We start from the raw sequence: 10,198 nt of genomic DNA, 5'->3' as shown, positions 1-10,198 counted from the left end.
AATTGACCCCCTTATTTAAAGTCCTTTAACCAATGCATTTTTCTAGACAGAAATTCTGAAGAACAACATACACCCACTTTGTACCAGAATAATTCACGTTGACAACAGAGTCTTCCTCTGTTCACAGCTGGCCCAGTGGGAGGAGCTGAAACCTGAACCAAATCTAGCAGGATTGGAGCTTTCCTGCAGAGAGCACAAAAACCCTCCCAGCAAAACAGGCTGAGTTTGTAAAAGTGCTCTAGCAAATTCATAAGTGATTGGATGAAAGGAAAACCAGGGCCCTTCCCACCTGCACCTGACTAGTGGGTATTTACAGCACTTTTCAAGGAGCCTCTGCACTGCCACTACACAATTTCACTGCATGGACTGAGCAGAGTAGACAATGCTATAGGGACCAATGTGCTAGCAGTGATTCTGTGTGCTGCACACGATCTGGGGACCGTTATTCCAAAGTGAAAGGCGATTCTGAAAGAAGGAGAAATCCTGCATTCAAAATGCCACGATCTTTCTTGGTCAAGAAACATTTCAATTCATCCAAGAAGCCCAATTACAGTGAACTGGACACACATACAGGTAATACAATTAAATTGTATATAAGTGAAAATTAAAACTGAAGTGGTTCTTAGTCCCTGACAGTGTAAGAGTAATTTTCATACCTCATCTGGTTCATTCCTAGCTTTTTCTCTTTGGCTAGAATGACTGATTTTTAGGAAAGAGGTCAGACTAAAACAAGAACAACTTTAAAAATTTGCTCACCAATTTTTATTTAGTTATCTTCTTTGGATTTATGTTTTTCCTGTTCTGTGTATGTTTCAAATGGGGATTTATACTATTCTAATGATCAGTTTGAAAGTTTCACTGCTGAATGTGTTAGGCTACATTAATTTAGAAAAAGCCTATTGCCCTGAATAGACTTTAAACCATATTTCTGTTTAAATGCTCTTTATGCACATATACATGCATGCAACTTTGCAGACATATATATGATGTATCTATTGTATAATTTATATGTATAATTTGCATATTAATATATATTTATAAATAACCCATATATATGTATAGGTATATTTTTACTAATACAATCCTGTCTACGCATGATTGAACTGTGTTCATATTTTTAGACTTACGCAATTTTTAACCCATTTGTTTTATTGTCTTTTATTATATTTTTCCAGGTATTTTAATACTTTTTTCTTTCTTTTTCTTCAGTGATAATCTCCCCATACTTATATGAGAGCTATCCAGTGCCTATAATACCACAACCAGAGATCCTGAGCTCAGTAGCTTACAATCCCATTACTGTCTGGACTACAACTGGGCTTCTGCCATCCCCATTACCCAATGACCTCTCTCCTCTCTCTGGATACCCCTCATCCTTGGGAAGAGTTAGCCCACCTCCACCCTCTGACACCTCATCCAAGGATCACAGTGGTTCCGAAAGTCCCATTAGCGATGAAGAAGAGAGAATCCAGTCAAAGCTTTCAGATCCACATGCAATTGAAGCTGAAAAGTTTCAGTGCAGTTTATGCAACAAGACCTATTCAACTTTCTCGGGGTTGGCCAAACATAAGCAGCTGCACTGTGATGCCCAGTCTAGGAAATCATTCAGCTGTAAGTACTGTGACAAGGAGTACGTCAGCTTGGGAGCCCTTAAGATGCACATCAGGACCCACACGCTACCTTGTGTCTGCAAGATCTGTGGCAAGGCTTTCTCTAGACCCTGGCTACTTCAAGGACACATTAGAACTCACACTGGTAAGAAAAACTATGAGAAATATAGCATTTTTTTAAACTTGCGAATGCAGTTTAGTATTCATTTTTTTACTTTCGTCTTGAGTAAATATTGGTATCCCTAAATGTGATCAGGATTAATACAGTAATTTCCTGGCTCTTGGAAAAGCATAGTTAAAGGACAAAACTCGTTCTTTTTTGTCACCGGATCTTGCCTTTGTGGGCCAGATCTTCAGCTAGTGTAAATCCAGTAAGCACCACTGACATCAATTTTGCTGATTTACACCAGCTGAAAGTTAAATCTACGTGATTTTAGCATCATGCTCAGGCTTTGGAGAAGCCAAAGTCCTGTCTGTGGGAAAGGCTTGCTTTAATGCTAGAATCAGTTAGAAAAAACAAACTTTTACATGTGAGTGTCAGTTCTTGGAAACTGCTCCCAGCAGTCAGTAAATACCAATGTTGCTGTCTTCATAAATTCCTTAAACAGACAGGGTCAAATCATTACCAGAGTTTTTCTGTTAAGATAAAACACGTCTTAGGTGTAACACTGGGCAGTGTTGTGTTTGAACAGTTGTTTGCTGCCTTTCCTCTCCTAGCCCCTATCCTAAGTCATTTATGCAGCTCTGGGCGTAACATAGGATAAGTTACATGAACAGAGGGAACGTTTGAAAATATTGGGAGGAGCCCAACCTAAAGGCACTAGCTGCACCTGTTGAAAGAGAAAGTGTCAGCAGCTTGCCTTTCATGACAGCACCAAGCCACATTTGGTGGAAAGTTTGAAATCTTTAAGGACAGGCAGCAATTACATGACTGTAATAGCTGCAGTCTGCTCAGCTTATTGAGACATTTTTCACTTCTTGAAATAAATCAGTTTTGCTTCCTAAGGTAAAATGCAAGTGTACCTCTACCCAATGGCATTTCTTCCTATTAATGTTGTTTAAATTTTTTAAATTTTTTTCTAGGAGAGAAGCCTTTTTCCTGTCCACACTGCAACAGAGCATTCGCAGACCGATCCAATCTGAGGGCTCATCTGCAGACCCATTCGGATGTGAAGAAATACCAGTGCAAAAATTGCTCCAAAACTTTCTCTAGGATGTCTCTTCTACACAAACATGAGGAATCTGGCTGCTGTGTAGCACACTGAGTCATGCAGTCAATGTTTACCTGGACTCAATGAGTTTCTCCACTCCTATTCCAAATGATAAATGGAAATCCAAAGCTTTTTCTCTTCAACTTCCCAACCAAAAGCAAACAAAAAAAAATAGTGGAAGAACTTAAAATGTCAGTACAAATGAGCTTAAGTATTTCTTTTCAGTCACTGAACGTATGAATTTTGAAATGCTAATAATCATGCATGACATTTCGAACAGATCATAAGGAAGAAGCATTGTCTACTTTCTTTAAACATGAAGCCAAATGCATGTAGTCTTACTACAAAGAGTTAACAGTACATTCCTGCCAAGCCGTTTCAACCAAAGAACAGTATTTGAAAAGAAACTGTAATAATAATTTAAAAACCTATCCCAACTACATTTTGCCAGACACCATCTATCTCAGGTGCCTTAAAAAGTATTCCAAGTTTACTTTAGTAAATGTCTAATATTACTGGTTGTTGTTCTTTTATCATTATTATTAAAAATCAAGGGCTTTACTGATGACCTGAAATGCTTTAAAAGTGAATAATTAAAAGAAGAGGCAAGAGAACACAAAAAAGAATGTATGAAAAATTAACTGTCATGATCAAACCGCATGTGCCTTTAAAAACAGACTGTAGCTTCAAACATTCCTGGTGCATGCTTGACCCAGCTTTTAACATGGAAAAGTTCCTCTAAACTTTAACCTTTTTTTTAAACGGGAATAAGTGCAAAAGAGGGGGTACATGGGAGTTTCACAATGAATTTTAATTTTTTTTAAATGCACAAAGGAAATGCAATATGTTCAGCAATTCCCCTCCAAGTGCCTTTTTTATTAATGATTTTGTAAAGTATGTGGACATAATGTAAATATTTTTATTTTTATATGATTGAATGTGTTATGAATGAAAGCAAAATGTTATCTATGGCTGCGTCTATAGATAACTTGAAGATAGCGTGAAGTGAAATTTGTTATGTTGTTTTCTAGCCACTTTTTTACAATAAACATTTTTGAGTAAGATCTCTGTTGTTTGTTCTAATCTCCATTTAGTTTCTCAAAATGTCTATTTAGGTTAGTAACAGCATGGAATGTACAAAGACAGGGAGTGTTTCTTCATTAAAAAAGAAGATGGAAATCAATATTCAAACATGAATTACTAGCTAAGAAGTGCTGGTGTTAATAATAAAAACAATCCTGGTATTTTTTCACAAAACATTTAAAGATTCTACTTTACAAATGCCATTAGACAATTTTCATCCTCACATGACAATATTTTCCAATACTGCTTTGCAGAATCATCATGTTAAAAGAAGTATTTTGCTTTATTGCATTTTGAAGGTGAAAATGCTCCTATTACAATAGGATTACTACAGGCTTTTTTGACTCTCCATTTCATTATATGCTGAGGAAGCCATTCTTCAGGCTTTTACACCAAATCCATTTACATCAACTGGAGTATTTCATGTGTTCAGTTGAGTTTGGAGGATGTCCTTTGCAAGAATAATCACACGTGCATGATGTAGTCATCACACATAAATTTCTATTTACAAATTGAAATCAAATCAAAGCAATGTTTTAATAATTGTTTAAGTGAGTGTATAGTAAATGCCAAAAATGTCACCTTAATGTTTTACCTCTATAGCTATATCCAATGTATGTTTGATGGGAACACATTCAAAAAGGAAGTGTCAAAGAAGCCCTGAACTACTATATTTGAAATCATTATTCAGACCAGCCAACAGCTAGTTGCAGATAGGAGTGATTTTTTTCTTAGTTTGACAGAGATTTCCAGAATTTTCTTTCGTGAAAGTGACAAAAGGCATGACACAAGCAAGTATCATTTCTTCTTAACTAAAAAATATGAAATAACACTAAACTGCATTTGATAAAATAAATAGGCAAAACAAATACTATCTGAGATCTAATTTAAAGAGTTATGACACCTATTCTGTAATGCTAAGAAGAATGAAAAGAAGTAAAATTATGCTGTCAGACCAAGCAGAGAAGATTTGGGGTGTAGGTAAGTGGCAGATGCCTTGAGCAAGAAAGTACCAATTGCTCAAACCTGCCTTTGTCACCTTATCCATATCATAAGTAGCTTCTCCAGTACAAAATTTAAATGAATATTTGACTATTACATTTGAATTTCATTTCTAAATACATACTCCATATAAGATGTTTAATTCCCCCACCCCTGAGGCAGTCAGCTGTCATTTAAACAAGACTGACTTGGATGAAGTTTTTCGTAGTCTACATACTGCTCTTCTGCAAAAGCCTTAGTGTTAAAAGCACTATGCCATCTCCATTCAGTATCACTGGTCACTATTTATTTATACAGGAGATAACTATATAGTGTACAAAGGATGAGCATCAAGGTACACACATTCAAAAATTAATTGCAACAAGGATGAGTGAGAATTTGTAAGGTAGCTTTCTGAATTGAATCTGCAAAGGCATCAAATACCCTTGAAAAGTACCATGCAGTTACTCTATTGATTTACACTTATACGTTATTCACTTTAAAGTGCTTAGGGTTTGCAAAAGCAACTTGATCGAGTCAGCTTTCCCTTTTAGAGTAAAGTTCACCTGTCTGAAAATAAAGCATTGGCAGTAAACAATGATTCTGTGAAGCTTCATTTTCTATTTGCACAGGTGAAGTGTTTGGTTCTGTTTTTCATTTCCAGTTACCTCACTTCAGATAGGATTTTTACATTGTTTTAATTCACACCCTCAATTCTTTAGGCCCACAGAAACACTAATTTGTATAAGGACCTGCTTCTGCTGAATTAAGTAAAAATGTCACCATAGCCTCCAGTGGGAACAAGAACTCTATCTTAATTAAAACTCTGTCTTCTTTAAAATAGCCTGTGTTAAATTGTGCACAAATAGTCCTAGACTGATGCAAGTAAAGACTATCTTTGAATACATGAAACATCTGTAGTCACAGACACAGAAGTGAAAAAGTCCAGGTGGATCATCTACATCATCATTGTATCTGAGATATAGTTCCTTGTAACACATTTCTAAGATTCTATCCTACTCCAAACAACAGAGATTTGCTTCTTCTTGGAAGATTATTCTACATCTCAGTGTTATTTTTTGCATAATATTCTTATCTAAAATATTCTTTTAAAATTTTACTTTATTACCTAAATTATGACCTTTTGTACTAGCATAAACAAATCAGAGCTCCATGAACTAAATTCTGCTTTGAAGTGCTTACATTCAACCTATTGGCCTCACTGAGCTGGACAGAAAAAATAGCTGAAATATTGTTGTTTTAATCACTTAATACTTTTTTTAAATAATCCCATATCCTACAAAACATCCTGATCCCAGATGTGAATAATTAGCTTTTAGTCCTCTTTAGAAGGACAGTCTCCTAGCTTTCACAGTGTATTAGTTGCTCTTTTCTCAACTGCCCTAGTTTGTTAATATCTTTCTACACTGGAGAGGGCCACACCTGAACGTAATGCATTTTGAGCGAGAGCTGAGGCTGACAATACGTCACTCACTACTATAAAGCAGGCTGCATTAACTGTGGATATCTTATGAACATCTGTAGGATTTCTGGGAGCGGTGAATGCTTTCTGGATGTGAATAGTTCATGATATATATTTCCTGGAGGCTCAAGATACCATGAGGTCTTAAAAGCCATCCTTTGCAGTCCCTCTATAAGAGGATGACAGTCTTCCAGTAAATAGAGAATCAGTGAATCCATAGATGACTGAGGAGGCTAATCCAAGATCTGCATTTTTGACTGCACACATGGTAAATAATTTGAGGAGAAAGAAGTAGATGCTGGTTATGTCAGGTCACATCTCTTTCCTTTTTTCACTCTTGACTATCCACCTCTATAGTAAGTAAGTTTGAAGTAAGTTTACTCAAAATGATTGCTGATCACAGTATCATTAGGGATGATTCAGTAGGGATGATTCAGTGTTTGTCTCTCCCTAGTACTGATGTTAATACTGCATTTTGGCAGAATGGATTTCAAGGTATCCTTGAATCTTTTCTTTAGTCCGCTGCTACAGCAATGATCATCAGTGAGTCGGGAGTATAGGACCTATTTGGGGAGCTGGTTGTCAAGTATCCTTATGACATGCCCTGTCCAAGAGAGCTGGTACTACGTGAACATGGCTTAAATGCTGGCAGTGGTGTCTTGTTTTTCACCTGCTTAACGGGTTTCAGTGCTTCTTGATAAATTAATGGATCTTCAATGTAGTCCTTAATGGGATGTAATAGAATGGCTTTGATGGTATTGTCTTGACTCAGGACCTTTTGAGAGTGCTCCTTCCACCATGCATTGATGGTGGAGCTATCTTTAAAGAGTGTTTTTCCACCCTTGGAACTCAGAGGGACATTTGTGTGCTTGGCCCATAAATAGCTTCAGTTGCACTGATGTAACTATGCATGTTAAAGCTGTCAGCAAGCTCTTGAATCTGTTTTGCTTTGTACTCCCACCACTTTTTCTTTCTCTCCTGAATTTTCCTTTGGGTCTCACCTTCAGTGTGGAGAGAAATGTTTCGTATCCAGGTTGTAGCCGTATTGCTCTAGAGGAAAAAGCAATCAGGGCTCATAGTAGCGATGATATATTTTATTAGACCAACAATTAAAGAATTTTTTTTTCAAAAATCTTGTTGGTCTAATAAAAGATATCATCCCTGCTACAAGCCCTGATTGAGGTAAATGTCTTGCTTCCATTTGGAGCTGATGTAATTCTGCCAAGTTTTGAAGGCTCTCCTTCAATGAAAGCTTGAGTTTCCCTTTCATTCTCATCAAACCAGGCTGGGGGTTTCTTGGTGGAGAAGCCTAGAGATTCTTCATATACCTCATGAAAACCTTCCTTGAAGCTCACTCAGTGATTGGTAGTGTCAAAATCATCATGGAGGTCAAAGAGTTTCTCGCTGAGGCACTGCTAGAGATGATTGCTTTTATCAGTCTTTTAAGCACTTGACGTTGAATCTCTTCTTTGGTTTCTTCTTTTAAATATGGGAATCACAGCCAATAAGCCAAGAACACTGGAAGTGAAAGGTGAGAAACTTTCCATCTTGTATATGTATTTTAAATGATGCCTTCAAGAAAAGTAAGTATATCATTATAAAAACAACAATCTATGAATAATATGAATTTTACATGCCAAATATAACCTTTTTCCTGCCATGAACTGGTGACTGAGTTAAAATTAATGGATCAGATGACTGTAGTTCACCTCCAATAGTATATCTATCAAAGGAAAAGAAGTTCTTATTAAAGAACAACAAAACATTTTTATGTTACGATCATGACAATCATCCTGATTACCAACTAAACTGGTATTTACAAAGGCATCTTGCTACACTCTTCCTAGGATTAAATTCAATAGCTGTCTGAGAAAAGCACCATTAAATCTTTGGGCTTTTATACTATTATAATTTGTACTATGGCGGTTCTTCTAATTCTCAACCAAGCTCAGACTACTGCATGCATTGTACAAAAACAGAATAAAGGACTAGTGCATATCTCAAAGAAATTATAATCCTAGCAGATAAAAGATAAGGGAGAAACTGCAAATTTAATCCCAATTTCTTGTGGTCCAGTTTGCTGCTTTAAGCATAAATTCAAACAGCATTAGTATTTCATACTGAACTATAATATAGCCATTCTTTCAGAATTGTTGTCTATATTAAAAGATGGCTCTTTGGAAACTGTAGAATTGTTTGTATTTTTCCAATGGTACTGTGATTCTCTATCTTTTTACCCTTCAGAAATACTTTTTATAGTTAAATATGTGAATTATAGCTTATAAGGCAGGGACACTCGAAGTGGAATGTGAGAAACCTTCCAACTTGTATATGTATTTTAAATGATGGCTTCAAGAAATAAGAATAGATCAAGTGCAAGCAAAATGATGTGATACTATTCATTACTGGTGCAATATGTCAAGGTCAAGGAAACCATAATGAGGTAATATGAAATGAGACAGACACACACTGTCTGTATAATAGCAGAGCACAACTAGCATAAGACAATGATTGTCTGCTTCATCCCTTATGAGAAAAATTAGTTCCCTCATTTTCCTTCTCAAAACAACTGGTAATCTCTGAATTGTAACAGGAGCTTTGAAAAGTAAAAATGACAAGTGCCTGTGTGAAGTGGTGCAGTCATGCTGTCTGACAACGGAGCACAGTGATGACTATCTTTAGCATTATTCCTCCCTACACTTCCCAGGATGCAGCATTCACTCTTCTATGGTAGCTGACTTCCCCTGCCAAGGCCTGCATCCTCCCTGTTACCTTTAAATAATTTATGAAATACAAGGAGGGAGAAGTACAAGTGTGGACCCTTTCTTCGCTGTCCCCTCCCTGGGCACCCATACAAGATCAGTTGCAACTGAATAAAAGCTTTAATTATTAGTGTTCTTGCTTGATGGTTCTGTCACCTCTTTTTTCTTGCCTTTTTGCCCCTTTATGCCAGGTTCAATCATTACACTTTTAATGGTCTAAGTGATCAAAACCAATCTATACCCATAACAGATCAGAAGTTCAACCCACACAGACTGGTTTAAAAATGGCAGAACCTGGTCTGTGACTTACACCCCAAACAAAGAGTGAACGTGTGTCCTGCTCACTACCGATCTAAACTATGGTGCTTACAGAAAACCATGTAATTTAGATGGATTCTGCCTTGAGCTTTTTGAAGGTTTGTACCTAGCCCTAGTGCTTCAGGAACATTCATTTCATCAACCTACTGGCTACAACAAATCATGAACTAAATATGGACACTGGATTTATGACACATTATAACCTACCTAACATCTGATTCCCCAGGTACCTCTCCACTATTTACCAGCTACATTCATCACCTCTCCCCCCTGCCCCCCTAAACTTATCTCTCGCCCACTGACTCCAATTTACATTGTCACTGACTGGCTTTCTTGCATGCATACCAGCCTTTGGCTTCTTTATTATTCATTCCATCCAGGAAGAGCGCACACCAACTGCAGATGCTTCCTTAGCCTGACGCAGGGTGTTTGTGCTCAAAAGCTTGCAAAGAAGAATGTTTTCCAACTGTTTAAGTTGGTCAAATAAAAGATATAGGATTTATGCAAAGAACCTTGTCTGCTGCAGGAACATTGCACACACTAACATACCTTTGTGGCTTTTTCCTCTTTCTTTCTCATGCTCTCTTATTTTTGGAAACAAAAAATAAATAAGTGTTTTGTGGCTTTTTCTTTTTCCCAATTTCTCTTTCCTCAGGTCTCAATAAGACAAGAAGCACTGTAAAATGCAGCTTTGTACTCCAGCTTCATGCTAATACCTTTGCCCTCTCTCTCAGTTATCGGGACACAAAT

The 10,198-nt window shown here is 36.9% G+C and overlaps 1 protein-coding gene across 1 annotated transcript; it reads left to right on the top strand.

The window, feature by feature from the left end:
- Positions 1–268: 268 nt before the first annotated feature.
- On the top strand, positions 269–3,885 carry SNAI2 (snail family transcriptional repressor 2). The gene is made up of 3 exons (XM_019527072.1): positions 269–573; positions 1,210–1,755; positions 2,694–3,885. Exons 1-3 carry the CDS (start codon positions 495–497, stop codon positions 2,873–2,875), a joined length of 807 nt encoding a protein of 268 aa, XP_019382617.1. The 5' UTR covers positions 269–494; the 3' UTR covers positions 2,876–3,885.
- Positions 3,886–10,198: the final 6,313 nt, after the last annotated feature.

Source organism: Gavialis gangeticus, unplaced genomic scaffold, assembly GCF_001723915.1.
Source record: "Gavialis gangeticus isolate Ggan-Ray unplaced genomic scaffold, GavGan_comp1, whole genome shotgun sequence".
Classification (NCBI taxonomy): Eukaryota; Metazoa; Chordata; order Crocodylia; family Gavialidae; genus Gavialis; species Gavialis gangeticus.
This window is presented reverse-complemented; position numbering and strand designations above follow the sequence as displayed.